The 18757-nt window shown below is 45.4% G+C and overlaps 1 protein-coding gene across 1 annotated transcript in view; it reads right to left on the reverse strand.

Annotated features, from left to right (window-relative positions):
• Window positions 1-13864: 13864 nt before the first annotated feature.
• The window catches only part of INO80 (INO80 complex ATPase subunit), a 626594-nt gene continuing 621701 nt past the window's right edge, over window positions 13865-18757 (reverse strand). Inside the window, exon 36 of the mRNA XM_069208609.1 lies at window positions 13865-15982. Coding sequence (XP_069064710.1) covers window positions 15765-15982 — 218 coding nt within the window. The 3' untranslated portion in view covers window positions 13865-15764. The remainder of the gene's footprint in view (window positions 15983-18757) is intronic.

The raw sequence follows: 18757 nt of genomic DNA on the forward strand, positions 1-18757 counted from the left end.
TCAGCATTCCGGCCATCATCTGTTCCTTTTGCATTTGTCACCACAAGTTGGAAGGGTATGCCCAGGCGTGGGTCCCGTGCTCACTGCGCCACTGGATTCAAGTTAGCCTAGCTGATGAAGGGTGATACCCTGAAACCGGTCCTAGGATGCTTGTTCCCAGTCCAGGGAGGACCGGTCTTGGTAGCTCGGGCTGCACTGTTCCCATGAGGAACAGGGTCAAGACTGATTTGCATATGGCTGGGTCGAAACTGGGGTGGGGGGTGAGCAAAAAAACAATGGATTAAAACCAAGATCTTTGTGACTGGGGGTGAATGTTTGCATTGTTCAGCATTCGGTCAATCATCTGTTCTTTTTACTATACGTTATTGCACAAATACTTTACACATTGACTTCTAAGTTAAGCCTGCATGCTCTGTGCCAATCTTCCTGAGGGTGACCACAGGATAATTCGGATTGTGTTGTGACTTATCCTGACTAGGATTGTAGTCCCTACTTGTACAAGGGTTTATACCTCTGCCAACTAGAGACCCAATTTCTAACAGGAAGTTAACACGATTAAGGGAATGATGGCAGGCCGAGGTGAGAGTTCTCTAGGATGAAGAATTGGGGGAGGTATTACACTTCCCATGGGTAGTGGCCATCCAGGCCAATTTCCGTCTCATCCAGCTTAAAATTCTACACAGGACATACTATACCCAAGTTTTGTTACACAAAATAGAGGCTACAGACGAGTGCTGTCTAGCAGTGCGGAAAGAGACGTACCTTTCTCTATATGCCGTGGGACTGCCTGAACCTTAAACACTTTTGGGAGGGGATGACAGCATACTTAGGGGAGGTCGCTGGGGTATTTTTGCCATTGACCGCACCGCGGGTGCTATTGGGGATCTGTCTGGACCTGGAGGTCTCTTCCTACACCAAGCTATTGATTAACCTGTGCTATATTGTGGAAAATAGAGATATTGCTAGACACTGGGATAGCCTGCACTGCCCAAGGTTTTGGGTGGTGGGAAGGGAGGGAACTGTGCAGAGTAAAGGCAAGAAGGGTGTATGAGGATAAGGATGCATGCACAAATATGAGAAAATATGGGGGACCCGGATGGGAAGAGAAACGGACCCTGGTCCAGGGTAGGAGAGAATGGGGGAACTGAGCTGCTGGGGGTACTAAGGCTATGAGGGAGTAATAGAGACTGAGTAGGGGTTGCTCTATTGATAGCTGCCGTGGTTTCACTGGATTTAGGTTTTTGTTGTTTATCTTATTGTCCTGTAAAAAAACGATAACATGTATTAAAAATCAAATAAAAAATGCAGCCCTCAATTATCTTCCCTCTCTGGGCCTAAGGTTCGCAAAAATGGGGGTAGGAGAGAGAAATGAACACACAAATCTTACTCTTCATCACGTGTTACCCCATATCGGCTGAGAAGCTTGGATGACTCAGACCAACAGAATATTTATTTCCACATTCCAATATACAAGGGTCACATAATTTGTTTTAAGATTCTGGGTAGCTAGCTCCAACTACCAATTCTTAGCTCTCTCTCTTGGTCTCATGTCAGCTCTAGGTTGTTTTCAAAGCACATGGCTAAGGTAGCAGCAGCACTAAGGCGAAAGAGAATTTAATTGATTCGTACCTCAACTGCTGAAAGCCCATTAAGCACATAACCAACAAAAAGACCTCCAGGCAAAGCTGGATCTTCTACAGGATCTAGGTCTACAGTTACACCGCTCCACATATCCCTAGCAAAAGTGTCCTTCAGCAAAACAGGAGGAGGAAGGCAAAACGTTTGGGGATGTCCCTGTAAAAGGGATAGGTCCAACAATGGTCTACATCACCCTTCTCCTCTACCACATAAGAGATTTCCAAGATCGTAGTCTGTTTTCATTAAACAATGCCTCCTTAACCTTTCGAGGTAACAGCACTATCATAGCATAGATATATCTGATGCAGAGCCTGTTTTGCTTGAAAGCATATATTGATCTAGTGGAAGGATGTTTGGGCTCCCTTGCTCGATCAATATTTACCTTCAAGCATCTGGTATCTCTAGAAACATGTGGGCCAGAGAACAAGCCAGAAAGAAACAGTACTGCCATTATCTTCTTTGTTTGGCTACATGCGGCCTTCAGTTTTTTTGTATTTAAGTGCATTTTGATGACATTACTGCTTTTAGAAAAAGTCCTTTGAAAAAATTATTCATCAAAATTTTGATGGTTAGGCATTTCCCGGAAGATCTTAAAGTGTTTAGAAAACCTTCTAATCCTTGGGAAATAAGCATAGACCCTGTCAAAACAGACAGGCTGGCCATTCAAACCAATGAATACTATTTTGCAAATCTATCATGCATGTAACCCCTCACAGACTACACAAAATGTATGAGGGGGGCACTCCCGATTGTCCTGGATGTCAGGATGGAGAAGTAGAGTGTAGACACATGACCTGGTTGGGCCCACATAAAAAGGAATTCTCTTAAGAGCTCTAAGCAGTGATCACCAGTCCAGACTCCAGTGGAAGGTAGGTAAAATAGACATATTGATAACATAAAAGGCACAAATCGCGGAGAAGAATAGCTCGCAACTGCCACTCTACTCTTCCAGAAGCGGAATCCGTTGACATTTCATCTTCTTGCATTCCACTGGTATATTGATTTTAGAGTAGATGATGAAAATAGGACAGAAAGAAGATAAACATATTTCTTGGAGAATGAGGACACTCCTTCTTATTTTTCAAATGAATACTTTTTATAAAGCTTTTTATGCATTCTGCAGTGTCCTTGCCTCCTTGTCCCCATGCTTGTGCATGCACAGCTGCTCTGTTTACCAAGAGCGCTGCCACATTGTGAATGGTATGATTTCTTTCAGGATGAATATAACAGGAGTCTCATCTTTCTTCTATTCCATCTTTCAGTTAACTATACTGGTGCCTTCACCTCTTCTGTGGTATCACTAAAGATGCAGAAAACAGGAAATGTGTTGTCCAGGAAAAGAGTGCCACAGCTTACATCGGTGAGCATCACATCAAGCTCACACGGCCTGCTCAGAAAATCCACAGCAGCAACAGTGCGCTTGTGAATCAACAATATGGTAAACCTATTTTTTTTTTACCACTTCCACACCACACTGCTCTCCAGAAACCCGGCAGCTTCACTTGTCCTGTGCTCTCCTATAAACAGCACTGAAGATGGTCTCTTAATGTAGTTCCAGATGGCCAATATGCACAGTTACATTACTTCTTCTCCGCTTCCACCCACACTCGTTGCCAGTGAGGAGTCATTTCCAGTCCAGACTCCAGTGTAATGCAGGGAAAAACAAGTTACATATCTTTGCTAACAATGTTGCTGGTGGATTTTTGTATCTAACCGCACATTACTCACCTTGTGAAGAATTCTCAGGTGTCACTCTGGATCCAGAATCTTTTAGAGCAGTTCTCCTGCATGCCAATAGGTGGCATTGTGGGGCATCGCACCAATGTCGTTCCGATCTGGAAGTGATAAGCTGTGCCGTATGTAAGCACCATGCATGCGTGCTAACGTCAGTTGCTTTCTAGGCAGTTGATGGCCTCAGACACAGAGCCCAACATCAAATTGGTGTGACCAGCATGCAGGTCTCTAGATTGTAACCTTTTTAGATGGGAAAGAATCCAGTTCAGGGAACAGAGAGCTGGGAGATTCGGTTAGGTAAAAGTTACTCAGCTTCTGTAATGCCTTATCTGGTCGAGACTATCTAGGTAGATTCCTTGTCTTAGAATTATTCCCAGGCATCAGACAGGATTCAGGAATTTTTCATGAGCAGTACCCTTAGGTGCCAGTAGTTGGCATTGTTTGGCTCCACGTGGCATTGTCTGTGACAGAAGTGATATGCGTGGTGCCCTTATAGGTGCCACTCCATGGTGCTGGCGTCAGTTTCTTTTCTCGACTTTCCATGCTAGCAGGGCGGAGCCACGAGGTGTACTGTCCACTGGTGTGTGAAAACTGGGGCCCTGAAAAGAAGGGAAGATCTGACTTTGGTGCGTTTATAGTAAACCCCAACGAGTGCAGGAGGTCTGCCATCATCTGGAGGTGGAAGACGATCGCCTGGGGTAAGCCCCCATCAACAACCAGTCACTGAGATGGGGGAAGACTAGCTCCCCTGAAATCCGCAGATGAGCTGCAACCATCGCCCTCACCTTGGTGAATACCTGAGGGGCACTGGTAAGAACAAAGAGGAGCACAAAGAACTGAAAGGGCTTGTGAGCTACACTGAACAACAGATAACGTCTGTGGGTAGGCCGGACATGTATGTGGAAGTATGAGTCCTGCAAGTCCAACGCTACTATTCAATCTCCCGGGTTCAGCACAAAGAGGACTTGAGAGAGCGGGAGCATTATGAATTTCTCCTTTTTCAGGAAGAAATTGACAGGGCCCAGAACTAGGATAGGGCAAAGGCTTTCAGGGTACCAGAAAGAAGTGGCAATAGCAACCACTACCTACTTTTGATGCCCTCACCCTCTCTATGGCTCCCTTGGCCAAGAGGGTGCCACTTCCTGGCGGAGTAAGGCACAAAGGAAAGGGAGTAGCCCCTTCCTTCAGACAATATTGAGAACCCAGCTGTCAGATGATATCGACTTCCAGTGCTGCAGGTGATGTTGTATCCTGCCTCCTTCTGGGTACTCATGATGGTCGGGGCAAACTAAAGAGGCTTGGGCTGCCGGGTGGGGTGGTTTACTGGTCCAACCTCTGGCTACATGACCCACACTTTCTGTGGGTCCACATCCTCAGCCATACAAGGGCTGTGAAGCTTGCATGCTGTGGTGGCAGGGGTGTAGAGATGCGACTGGAAGCCCCTTCCGTGCCCACGAAATGCAGACTGGAGTTGGCGAGGGGCTATGTGTCCTTCAAGCCCTTTCGTGCTAAGTCCGCCTTGTCTCCAAAGAGACAGGAGCCATCAAATGGCATGTCCATGAGTGAGACCTGGACATCCCCCAAAAAGCCAGTGGTTTTCAACCAGGCATGGCGCCTAAGGGCCAACAATGACGGTGAAACCACTCTGTCTATTGAGTCGGTTGTATCCAGCCGACAGCGCGTGCCAAACTTAGCTGCGTCCCTCCTGTCAGCCCTTGCCCAACAGAGTCCCAAAGTGAATGGGCGTATCGGCCCAAAAGGCAGGCATTGTTCACTGACCACAGTGCCAGGCTGGTGGAAGAAAAGATCATCTTTCCCAAGGTATCCAGCCTTTCGGCCCAGCCTGGAATGGCTTCAGTCGGCACTGTACAACACACAACTGGCTCCGTTTTGGAGTTGGGAATGAGAATGGAGGCAGGGCCAGTGGTGGGCTCTGGGGACGTGGGCCGTGGGGCCGGGGCCGGGGCCGGCACCGGGGAAGGTCGAGGTGGCTCGACCGGTGCCGATCTAAATCAGTCCATGGATCCAAAGGGCCCAACTTGTGCCAGGGGCGAACCCGCTGCAGAAGACTAGTAGGGGCCCCTCCTGAACCCCAGGGTCCAAAGGTGCTAGAGCAGGGATGGGACACCCAAATATGAGGTGCGTGGCCTCATAAAATTTGGAGTTCGGCGGGGGTTGCTCCAACTCCTGGAAACTCAGGGAGGCGCAGATAGAGACAAGGCGCAGGCTCAACCACCAAGACATGCCTCAAATGCCAATGCTGTTTCATCTCGTACTATGACTTTGACGGATGGGGCGAAGTTCAAGACCTGTTTGACTTCTCTTTCTTTTTATGCTTGTGGCACTTACCTGAATGCCCAGAGGACTTTGAGTGCAACAATGGGCATTTGGAGTGGCTCCGTGACCTATCCTGGGACCTTCCTCTCAACGGGATCAAGACAGTCTTGGCATCACACACTGAGTGGCAAGGAGCTTGAGGGAGTGCTCCCTCAAAGCCCTAGGATGCATTGAGTGATAATTGCTGCAGTTATTGCCATCATGGTCACACTTAAGGCACCAGAGACAGATGAGGTTTGGGCCTGTCACCAACATTTGCAGTGACAGCCATCACAGAGCTTAAAACTTGTCTTCCTTGTGGAAATCCCTGCCACACCAGGAGTCAATGTCTCAAAAAATATTTGACAAAAGATCGAAAAATGTTCAGTCAGAAAGAGCCTGGGCCTAGCTCTTCTCCGGATCAGGGCAAACTGGTGCAGAAAGAAAAGAACTGATGTCAGCATGCTGGGGTGGTGCCTATATAGGCACCGTACACGTCACTGGAGTGGATGATGCCACACGAAGCCAAACACCACCACCTACTGGAGTGCAAGGATACTGTTCACTAACAGTTTCCGGATCCAGTCTGACACCTGTGGATAATTCTAAGGTAAGGAATCTGTGGCTAGAAGTCTCTATCAGATATATTGCTACCGAAGAATTAACTTGTTCTTCTGAAGAACACTTTTTATCACAGATTCTGCAACCTATGAATAGATACCACAGCAGTACCTCCACAGGGGGTGAATCTGTGAACTGGCTGAGACCAAAATGTCCAGATGGACTGAGCAGGCAAAATGCTCCTTTCAATGAATCTGACTGTCAAGGCAGCAGTGCTTCGGGAACATGTTTACCAAAGCTCACATACCTACCTGAAAGATATCCAGGACACACAGTTCTCATGTTAGCGAAAAGGTAGCAGTTTTGGCCCTCGTGAAATGACCCTACAAACCTTCTGGAAGCTGCTCTTCAGTGATTAGCAGGTTTTTATGCATAGATGAAAACATCTATAGATGGTACATTTTTTTGTACTGCTTTCTCCTTTGTTTGCTTCTGAATCCCCTACAAAGAGTGATCATTGACGATGTGTTCTAGTATAATCAGTATAATCAATATAGAAACTCAATGTTATTTTTGGATCCAAATAATGGAGTTCACTTTAGGTGGGTGAGGTGGAGCAAAAAATGCCAGAAGTGTCACAGCCTTACAAACATGAAAAGGAGTGCCTACTTTAGGAAAAAAAAGAAGCTTGAGTCTTTAAACCCAACTTATCAGGCGAGCAGAGTAAGGTGGATTGACAGAGAGTGCCTGAATTTTGGTCACACATCTAGCCGGTTATGACACTGAGAAAGACTGTCTTTAAGGTCGGAAGCCTCAATGGACAACTGTGCAGCAGCTCAAAAGGGGTACACATCAAGCACTAAGGTCAAGTCCCACTGTGGCATCACAAAGGGTTTTGATGGATACAAATGTAAACCTTTCATTTAAATAACAAAGGCTGATCCAGCAACTGCAAAAAAGGTGAAAAAAACAATAAATTGCCCTCAACAGTGACAAAGACAAATCCTTGCTGGGCTAGGAAAAGACCAACAATAAAATGTTAGACAACTATGCATTGAAGGGTTAATTTATTGGGAGATGCATCAATCCACACATTTATCCAAACAGCTGTTGTAGACTGATTTTGTTGAAGGACGCCTTGCGGCAAAGATGACAACAATCTCAAGGTGCAGGTTGAAGGAGGTCAACTGGTGCTGCTGAAAATCCAAGCATGAAGATGCAAAGTGTACAGGCCCAGGTGAAACACCCTACCCTGCTGCTGTGACACAAGAGCCTCACAGAGTGGCAGCTTGATCGGAGGACAGATGGTAATGCCCAGGAGTACTAAGCTAACTTGGGCCCGGTCAGAACTCATGGAAGAAAAGGCAGTGTCAGGACGGCGTAGAGGAGTTCTGAGCTCCACTGTACATAAAAGGCAACTACGAGCAAGAGCTGCTTTGGAAATTCCAACTTGCCGAAGTCCTCAAATTGTGCTTTCTCAACAGTGGTTAAAAGATCGAGCACTGGTTCTCCCCAAGGCAGACTACCACAAAAGTATGCTGTTCCTCAAGAAAGGAGGGGTGTGGGAGGGGAAGCTGTCAGTCAGAAAAGAAGGGGGCTAACCAGCCGGATCAGAGGACCTGATTGATAAGAAGTCAGGGCCCTCATATACCCAAATAGGTGTCATGCTTAATCATCGGGACAGCACTACAATGCCCAATGAGCCCCTAAAGAGTGCGCTTTGCCTGAGATCTTCAATGAGAACATACTATGATGATGAATGCAAGGGAGGAGGTTGTATGTGTAGGGTGGTGAAAACCATGTGTCATATTTTAAATCTATGTACTTGTTTATTGGTCAGTCCTTGGTCACAACTAATTTGAAGGCTCCAACCTCTCCTTTGGAGTTTATAATGTCTGTCCTTACACAGTAATTGTGCCTTTTCTCTGTATCACATTAATTTGTGTTCATAGTTACCAGCTCGTGAAGGTCCCCCCCCACCCCTGTCTTCATGCCTTTTGTGCAACTCTTCATGTGTCCTACATCTATGGGACAACTGTGTAATTCTCCATATTCACAAAACTGTTGCCTTTTGAATATTGGGGTAATGCATCACACGTTATACAGATGATATTATCATCCTGTGGCGGGGGACATTGATACTTGCCATCAGTTCTACAATTGTGTAAATGTGATTAACCCTTTACTTTGTTTCATCAGGACAATCTCCAATAGGGAACCCCCCCTTCCTAGACCTGAAGATCTCTCTTGACAGTGACAAACTAACAACTACCATTTTGGCAAGACGATGGACTGCAACAGCCTCCTGTTATACAATGCTACCATCCAAAAGCCCTATGGTAATCTCCCCTACAGGCAATTTCTGTTACTCCGACGTAACTGTAGCAACATTAAAGATCACAACCTACAGGTCACTGAACTTTCCATCAGCCTTTTGGCTTGGACTATGCCCCTATGGCCATGAATCAAGCAGGTAAGAGAGCTAGAAACAATCATAGAAAAGCTCTTTCAGAATCCAGAACCAGGCCAAATGACGACACCATCAAATGTGTGACCACGGTCACTCCCAACTCGAACGCATTAAAAAACATTTTCAGAAACATTGGCCTATTCTCCAATCAGGCTTCCTGGAGATTCCACCCCCATGATTTGAGTTCAGACACACTCAGAACCACAGAGACATGCTGGTGCTCACAGACTCCGGGTGACCCCAGAGACAGGGCAACACTCCCTCTGGAATCTTCCTCCAGTCATGGGACACTACCCGTGCGGTTCATGTGTAGTGTGCCACCTCACTAATATGACAAAAGAAGTCCAGTTAGACGCCACCCACACATGGATAAAGAGAGGTCACACTAACTGCAGCAACAAGAATTGCATATATTTGATGTTATGTTACAAGCATTTCTAAAGCGCGGCAAATACCAGGAGGTGTCTTGGCTCTGATAAGTGAATGAGGAGCATTAAAAGAAACTGAAATCTGGGGAGAGTTAAAAAGCCATGACTATCAGTTTCTGAAAAGATGATAAATTAGAGGTGTTCTTGATTTCCAGTGGGAGAGCATCCCAGGCTTTTGAGGCACCTACAAAGAAGCTCTTGCCACCACAGGCTGTTCGCTTGAACTTGGAAACTACAACCCACATGGAATTGGTTGAGCATAAAGTTCTGTCTGGCGAATACCAAGTGAATTTGTGATGTAAGAATTCCGGGCCAATACCATGAAGAACTTTATAAGCAATACAGAGCAATTTGAAAGTGATCCTATGTCTGATAGGCAGCCAATGGAGTACTGTGACTGAGTCTGACACTGTGGTATTTCAGAATCTTTAGAAGTAGTCTGCATTCTGTAATATTTTACAAATCACCTGCCCCTGCACCTTACAATACATCGGAATGATTACCAGACCAGCTACGATCAGAATCAATGAATACTGCAGCAACATAAGGTTCAGAAAGAGTACCACCAGAATGAGTTTTCATTTACTGAGCAGTAATCACACTCCTGACCTGCAGCGGTCCATCACGGATGCACGCATTCCTGGGACAAGTGAACTCTGTTTCAGAGGGAACTATTCTGGGTCTTCTGCCTTGCCACTCCTTTCCTTGGCCTGACTAATTAGATACCGGACAGACTTCACCTGTAGCCAGTGATAGATGCACACGCATTAGACACTTGTTACCCATGTCCATTGAGACTAGTTAGGTGTAGTCTAGACTTCTGCTGCTCCCTTTCATCTATACCTATCAGTGATCTGTTTTCTATACTTGCAAAATTTTAAATCTAGGTTCTGGTTTATTAGCCAGTCTTTTGTGAAAACTAAGTTGAAGCCTCACACCTGTTTTTTGAAGTTTATGCTGCCTGCCCTAACACAGAGATTGTGCTTTTAAGCTCCTCCTCCCCTTTCTTCATACCTTTAGGTCTAGGAGACACTTGTGCCATTCTCCACATTCACATAACTGTTGCCTTTTGAAGATTGGGGTAATGTAGCACTTTGTGGAGAATACGTTCTTCAGCTGTTCTTATCCTCCTCTGCAACTTAAAAGTAATAATTTTTCCTCTTTCAAAACTTGGCCTCTTCGAACTCCAAGATGGCGCCCAGCCGCGACTCTTCCTTTAGGCTAATGGCACAGGCATGGTAGCTCTAACTACGCATGAGCTCCCTGGTGCGTGTGCTCTCTAGCTTGGTGGCCGTCTCATTTTGGCAGCTGCTATTTACACAGTGCTTCAGGTTGAGTCAGCCCAGGGGGAAATGTATGCACTGTTCTGTTAGGTGCTTGCCTTCATGAACTATTGACAGCCACTTCGAATGAGATGGCCCTGGGGGAGTCTAGCGCCGTCTTGATTGGCGCCAGTGTTTTTGACCAATCAGCTATTATCTCTGATACTCAGCCCTATGGTCCTTATGTCAAGGCATATTTCTCCACTGAAAATAATCAGATATGGTTTAAATAACCCTCTCTACGTCAGCCTTCTTTCCTCCAGGCTGGCAGAGGTGGGTAGGTCATGGGCAATTTAAAGTGACAAACCATGTGAGTACCTACACAAGACACTCTTGTGTTCTTTACTTTCAGCATTTTCTATGTACTTTCATTCCATTGCATATTTTTATTTGCCATGTGATTTTTTATTAGCTTTCCCTGCAGCACAGCATGGCCCTCTGCCCAACCTTATGGGGCTCAACAGGTACTCTAGTAGGGTAAGTCCCTTCATCCACTTGCATTTGGGAATACAATAAAGTGCCTCATGATGTTCCTCATGTGGGTGTTGCAGTGCTGTCACAATGGTCACCCCACCTCTTTTCTGACTGACAGCTTCTCCTTCCCCCCTTTTTCCTTGAGAAGCAGCATACTTTTGTGGTAATCAATTATATGCAATGAGCATGTGAGCCACAGGTTCCATCTGGCATGTGTCACCAGCAGGAAGCAGGAGGCTAGCAAACCCAGCAGAGAGGGACGGAGCTGCACATTGTCCATGCTTTGAGAACCGCAGCCTCAGCTGGAGGAGGGGTCTGACGTTGATGGATGGGAAAGCCTCTACCGCACTCACAGAAAGGTCCAAACTGCTGGTGAAATTTTCTTGTGGGAGTAGAAAGGCCCAAGGAACAAGTTATGGCTCTGCTGTCTTTAAACCCTTATCCCCAAAAAGGTGAGATTTGTCAAACTGAACATCAATTAAAGATACCTGGATATCCCAGAAGCATGTGGACCTCATTCAGGCGTGGCATCGAAGGCCCATGTTGTTACCCATAGCACATACCCGGCAATTAGTCGTGTCCAGTCCTGACCATATCAGGAGTTTGGCCACATCACAACTGTTTTGAATAGTCTGAGTAAAAGTCGCTCAAAGGTCATACGGAGCAGCCAGAAAACTTGAGACACCGTGTCCTAAAGGGAATGGGAGTGATGGCCAAGGAGGTAACTTTCATTTACAGATTGCAAAGCAAGGGGCAGAGTGGAGAAAATCATCTTGCTGAATGTCTCTATTCATCTGGAGTCACGACTGTGATGAGCAATAGGAAAGGCACTGGGTTTAACCCTGCTAGTGGACGCCTGTACCTCTGGGCTTTCCAGAGTTGGATGCTGTGTTAGAAAAGCAGGATCACCAGGTGGAGGGAAGCAGTGACAAGCAACCTGTCTATTAATGAGCGCTCCTGAATAGCACTTAGCCTAGGTCCGCTAGAGTGTGTCAGTAAGAGACTCATTAAATGGTAACAATGGCTCAGTGGAAGTCTGTTCACTTCCGTGGTCGGCAGCTGGAGGTCTAACACTTCAGTTGCCCTTTGCATCACAGCAGTGAAAGAGACACTTTCCTCTATAGTAGAACCCGGAGAGACAAAAGACCAGTATAAAGTGTCTAGCCCAATGGGATTGTGACGCTCTTCAAATCAGTTGTCCTTACATACTGGGGAACATAATTGTGCCTGTCAACATAGTTGTCATTTTCAGAATCTGTGCAAAATAAATGATATACAGTCTTGGCTCTACCATGTGGTAAGGGCAAGTAATCAGAATCAGATGGGATGCCAAAAGGTAGCTGGTTTAGCACGTGAAAACCAAACAGGTTTGGAGAAAGCACAATGCCTACTTCTGCACGATCAGTTCTTCCTATACGTCACTTTATTTTTTCATCATTGGATTATGAACGTGACCAGGGTGGGTCTTGTGCGTTTCTTTTTTTTGCTAACTCAGGGTACTTTCTTGTTACAAAAGGGGCTTCAGAAACGTGTGCGAGATCTTCGCTAATACACATTGTGTCGATGCACATTTTGTGCCTGCACAATGTCAAGGGGATGTGGCCTCATACACGTTATGGAACATCTTTGTCACTGTCCCCAAGCCACTCTACTGACGTGCAGAAGCACTAAGTGGCCCTCAGTGGGCACACACCCAGGACATGTCACACTGTTAGTATACCTACCTGAGGGCTATTTTTGTTCAATGGACTCCCCGGGTGGCTCGTTCAGGGAACGGCACCTGCATCCACGGGGGACAAGACTCTTGTGGACCCTCAAAGTCAGGTTGTTCCGTCTAGCATGACAAATAGACTATTTCAAACCCCTGCTCACTTTTGTTTTGTAGTCGGGTGCTCTGTCCAAGTCTGTGCCAGTTGTACAGTTGTAACTGGTGAAGGATGATCCTGCACAGACAGACATTGTATGCCCACTACTGTAAAACAAAGTGAGAAGCTAAGTAGTACAATGTAAACGCAGAGATACATCTTTAAAGCTCGGTGTCAAGATAAGTACAATGATCTCCAATGAACATACATTCCTGTAGCAATTCAAAAATGGAAAGAGGTGGACCGGGACACTATAAAACTAGCCTGTGCGCATCTACAAGTAGTGGTGACATAGCAAACAATGGCACTTAAAAAAAAAATCAACTAAAATCAATGTTCAAACTGATGCACTACTCTAAAAGCCTTTGAGATCACATATTTTACAGTATCGGTGTTGTCCCCTGAGCACAGGCATCTGGGGCCAGATGTAGCAAAAAGACAATTTGCGACTTGCAAATTGCGAGTCCCTGCAACTCGCAATTTGCAACTCGCAAATTGGTATGCAGAACGGTGTCTCAGACACCGTCTGCGAGTCGCTATGGGGTCGCAATGACCCACCTCATTAATATTAATGAGGTGGGTCGCAAATTGCGGCCCCATAGCGAGTCTAGGCACTCACAAACATGGAGGCCTGCTGTAGTCAGCAGACCTCCATGTTCGTGACTGCTTTTAAATAAAGCATTTTTTTTTTTTCATTCACAAAGTGGAAGGGGTCCCATGGGGAACCCTTCCAATTTGCGAGTGGGTTACCATCCACTTGAAGTGGATGGTAACTGCGACACCCTTTGCGACCGCATATGCGGTCGCAAATGGTATTGCATACCACTCCATATCGCAAATAGGAAGGGAACACCCCTTCCTATTTGCGATTCTGAAATGCATATTGTGAGTCGGTCCCGACTCGCAATATGCATTTCTGGATTGGAAACTGGAATTTGCGATTCGCAAACGGCATTTTTTGCAGTTTGCGACTCGCAAATCGTTTCCTGCATCTGGCCCCTGAGTGATCACAGGCATCCGGGTACCCAGGTAAACACACTCAGACTCGAAATTACATAAAATTACCTCACTCCGTTTTATTTTTATTTTTCCTCCAGTTAGTAAAAGAAAGATGTGTCTTTTTTATACATATGTACAAGTTCAGTTATAAAAATAGACATCACATTCAAAGAGAAAAAAAGGCTTTGCATTTTTCAGGCTTTCGGCTAAATAATATACATATATATATGTACACGCAAACACACACACATACATACACACACTTGAATCTTTATGGGAAGGGCAGGAAGGTAAAGAGTGAAACATTCTCATGATTTAACTTATTGAAAGGACTCCTTAAACAAACACAAAATAAATTTAAAAAATCTCTCTTGTCAAAACAGTTCAGTTCAGCCACTTTTTCAGGTGTGCAAATTAGAGGTGGAGTCATTGGTAAGTTCAACTCATTGCCAGTAATGGAACTAGAAAGGACTCCGCTGCTGCTTAAGACCTGGAAATGAGAAAGTGATCCATTGATATGATACTTGATTGTTATAAGCCAGGAGGGCGCAACAAGTCAGGGAGATCCGGATCCATGCCAGATTCTCAGAATATCCAAATTAAGATGCATTTACCCATGGACAAATCTAAATCAAACTCATTTAAATAGTTGGTGATTATCTTGAAGATCTAGCATGGATATGGCCCCGAGACATCTACGTTGGACACCAGCGGAATTGAGGTACTGGCAAATTGGGCCATGTTTTCAAGACTTTGAGATTCCTATATGTTTATCAAGGGGCCTGGCTCTTTGAAGACTTAACTCAAGACTTAACTTCACAGCGCAGTGCCTGAAAAGGTAGTCTTGCCCCTCATTTTAAAACTGCGAGATGCTCAGAATGGAAGATAAAAAGGGCATGTACATTTCTCTTCAGCCCACAAAGCACTTTACGATGAGACTTCTTCGGTGGACCACTTTTTTCTCTTCCACCCTATAATTTTATGGGGCACAGGGAAATTGTTTTCTTTTGCATTTCAATAAAATAGAAGCAGGATTTGCCATATTTCAAACGTTGAAAAATACCAATCCAGGCGTGGAGTCCTGTGTTTATGGACAGAAGCTGGCCTGTCCTCTTTTTCGCGAACAATATGGTGCAACACATACAAATTATGTACTGCATTACTTCGGTGTATATCATTACAGCCATATCCCTGTCATTCCATAAATAGCGGACATCAAAATGCCCATATAGTCCAAAAAACTTGAATTTTCAAACCACAGCAAGTAGCAGGCACTTGCGTTACGCAACCTGGGCTTTGGAGTCAATGGTCTGGCAAATTACCCTCCTCTGTGACAGCAGAAACCAAGCAGCAACGGGGTTAGAGAGGGGCAGCTAGAAAAGAGACAAAAATGCCCAAGGCGGCTTATTGCATTAGACAGTGCTACAGTCCAAACTCCTAACACTTGGGGCCACACCCCAAATACCCTCTTGTGGGTCCATCCGGCCGAGGCTCTCTCTCTCGATAAGCCCTCCGGAAATACCAACCCCATTGCAACAACCGCAACTTCCCTGGAGGTCCACGCCCTTTCAGAGTCACTGAGGTGGACTATGGCAAAGGTCTATAGTGCAGAATCGCACTTGCAACGCGTCAAAGGATGCAAATGCTCTGATGTTATACAGCAAAACCAGTGTCAGCAAAACTAGTAAAAGAAGACATCACACCAATGGCAGCATTTGATCACTCCACCTAGGCGTTAATTCATGTGATCGGTGATCTGGACCGTGCCTTCTTCGTTCGCAGGCCAACTGAATAGAAAGTGCTTCTCAAGACACCCGTCCAATTTGTGCTGTATTTTGCTCGCAGCAGATGTGCCTGGGAGGCCCTGTGCCCTGGCTTTATTCATACAACTTCCTGCTGGATGAAGACCATTTAAAACTCTGGCCTGAAAGCAAAAACTGTGGGTGACTTAAATTTGCTATCGTGCCCCTGAAGTACTGACTCCTTTATTTGCTTTACGGATTGGGGGTTCCGGTGTCAAGTTGCCACTCAAGTTCAGGCTTTTGGGGGTCCCAGAAACACTGTTTCCTTTGGGTAAGGAGGAGCTCAAGGGAGATGAAGTGGTTGCTGTTGCAAAGTCCACAAGCCCTGCTGGGCGAATCAATGAGGTTTGAAGAGGGCTGCTTGCTGCAATCCCTGAAAAAAAGCAAAAATAATACATTCATTAGATATAAGGAAAGCAACTGAATTTTACAATTTTGACTTCTTACTGTATTTTGGAAAAAATAATGCACCATAATGATTGACAATTAAATGATAGCTGACACTTAATATCTGTACCTCAATGGCGCAATCTAGTGAACGGTGTCACAACTGGTTTTACTACCCCATCAAAGGGCATCAAAAAAGGGACATTTCAGAATGCTTATTGTTATTGATTGCTGATGATGTTAAATTGAGTTAGGGGACATGTTTTACACTTTTCACTGGATGCCCCTTTTGAGCCAGCAGAGATAGCAAGACAAAGAAGGTCACCAGAACAGAAGACTGGTCTGCAGAGGAGCCTGGAGCAACTCTTAGAATGCACATGGCAGATTTGCTGAAGAGTTCACTCAATATAAGGTATGTGATATATTTAACTGTAAGGCATTTCACACCCTCATTAGCCAAATGCCAATCTGCCTAAAACACGCTGTCTCAGCAGTCAGTTATGCAATTAGTGTATCAATAAATCAAATACCCAATCCTTACAAAGTAAAAAAATAAAATAACACAATCGATGTAATCTGGTAAAAGAAAAAGCAAACCTTTGGTCACAAAACATATAAAAAGGGTCATTTGTATTTCTGCTTATTGGCAACATTTCGTGGTAAGAGTTATTTATTTTTACCAGACTTAATTGTTAACTAGTCTTTAAATCTTTTCCAGTAAACCTTGCATTGAGGCAGGATCTTTAGCTATCCCCCAATTTAGGCGTACCCCACCCCTTATGTCAGCAACAGCTATTGTGAAGTCAGCTGGACACGAACAGTGGGCCATGCGTTCAAGGGTGCTCTCCAAAGGACTTTTCGTGCAAGAATTAGTTCAACTGAAAGAAGGATGGAGCTTATCACTTTTTTCACAAGAATTTCTATCTATAACTGTGTCCACAGGGGCTGAGTTAACTCTGCACTGGCACCATAACATACTGCCAAGAAGAAGAACCTTAAAAGGGCTACAGTCAGAGTCTGAGTCAGCATTTGAAAGCCTGTAGATAAAAAGCTTTTAGTATAATGCCCAACACCCATGACACACAAATACAAAGAATGCAGTTAACGATGAGATAAAGACATTCACTTAAAATGAACAGCATGTCATATAAGCAGGACCTAAGAGCATAGTGAAGTATTCTCTCCTCTAACGAATAAAGGGCCTTCAAAGCAATTTCCTTCAGTGTGAGACTAACTACCTATGGAGAACTGTCTCACTTAACCTCTTTCACCTTCTTCCTCTTCACTCAACACATGCCCGGGTCACACATTACAGGTCTTGAATTAAGATGGTCTTTCAAGGTTGTTGTAAGTAAGTCAATAGTATAGTGCACCATGTGTGCCCGGGAACTGTAAATCAAATGCTACTAGTGGGCCTGCAGTAGTGATTGTGCCATTCACCTGGGTAGCCCTAAAACCATGTCTCAGACCTGCCAATGCAGTGTCTATGCACACAGTTTTAAAATGCCATATCGCTCTGGCAAGGGCACCCACTTGCCAGGCCTAACCCTTCCCTTTTATTTCATGTACTTCACCCCTAAGGTAGGCTCAGGCAGCCCCGTGGGCAGGATGCAGTGTAGTAAGAAGGTAGGACATGTAGTGGTGTGTTTTCAGAATGTCCTGATAGTGAAATATGGTGTATTTTGTTTTTCACTATTGAAAGGCTATCTCTTCCATAGGTAACATGGGATCTGCCTTGAAACACCTTTCAAGTGCAGATTCCCATGGGAAGATATAAGGAAATTGAAGTTTGGGATCCCTGAACTCACAATTTAAAAATACATATTTTAGTGAAGATGGTTTTTAAATTGTGGGTTTGAAAACGCCACTTTTAGAAAGTGGCCATTTTCTTGCTTAACAATTCTGTGCCTGCCTGTGGAATCCACATATGTGTGGCCAACAGCTGGGGCCTCCAGCATACACTCTAGACAGTAGGTCTAGATAGCCTTGCACATCCTGATGGATCTTCCTGGGCTAGAGTGGTGGGAGGAGCTGACACATGCACCTGAATAGGACTGGACCTGTCCCGTACAAAGAAGTCTCCCCTTCCTGGAGAGTGTCTGGGACAGAGCGGGAAAGAACTACGTCTTGTGAGGAGGGAGGACTGCCATTGACGTTTGCCTACTTCAAAGGCCAGAACTAGTATAAGTAGTGGGGCCTTGGCCCCAGAACCTCAGAACTCTTTTGAACGAATGAACCTGCCAAGAAGAGCTGGAGAAGCTGTCAGGAGGGACTTCCACTTTGTTGCATGCTTTGCTGTGTTTGTCTGCTGCTTGCTGCTTCTGTCTTCAGCAGTGAAAGGACTGGACTGAACTCTCTGCAACAAATTTCCTGAGTTTCTCCATGGGCATGAAGTAGAGCGTGCCTCCTGTTGGAGTCTCAGAAACATCAAAGACCTCAAGTTCATCTACCACCAGCCCTGGGAACTGTGTGTTTTGTGCCGCACCAGAAGAAAAACAATTATGACGTTGCCAACAACAGCGCTGCATACACAGTGACCTGAAGGCACCGCACGCAGCATCACCCTGCTTCACAAAGCAACCCTGGTCTCACCGATGACGACACCTGACGCCATCACCATTCTGCTGCTTGCACGTGACCTGTGGACACCGTACGTCGCATAGCCTCGCTTCACACCCAAGCTGCAGCTCCATGCCCATGACGCTGCCTGCAGTGTGGCCTGTGGACACCTCTCATGAAGGACACAAAGTATCGCCCCATA

Source organism: Pleurodeles waltl, chromosome 9 (assembly GCF_031143425.1).
Source record: "Pleurodeles waltl isolate 20211129_DDA chromosome 9, aPleWal1.hap1.20221129, whole genome shotgun sequence".
Taxonomy (NCBI): Eukaryota; Metazoa; Chordata; class Amphibia; order Caudata; family Salamandridae; genus Pleurodeles; species Pleurodeles waltl.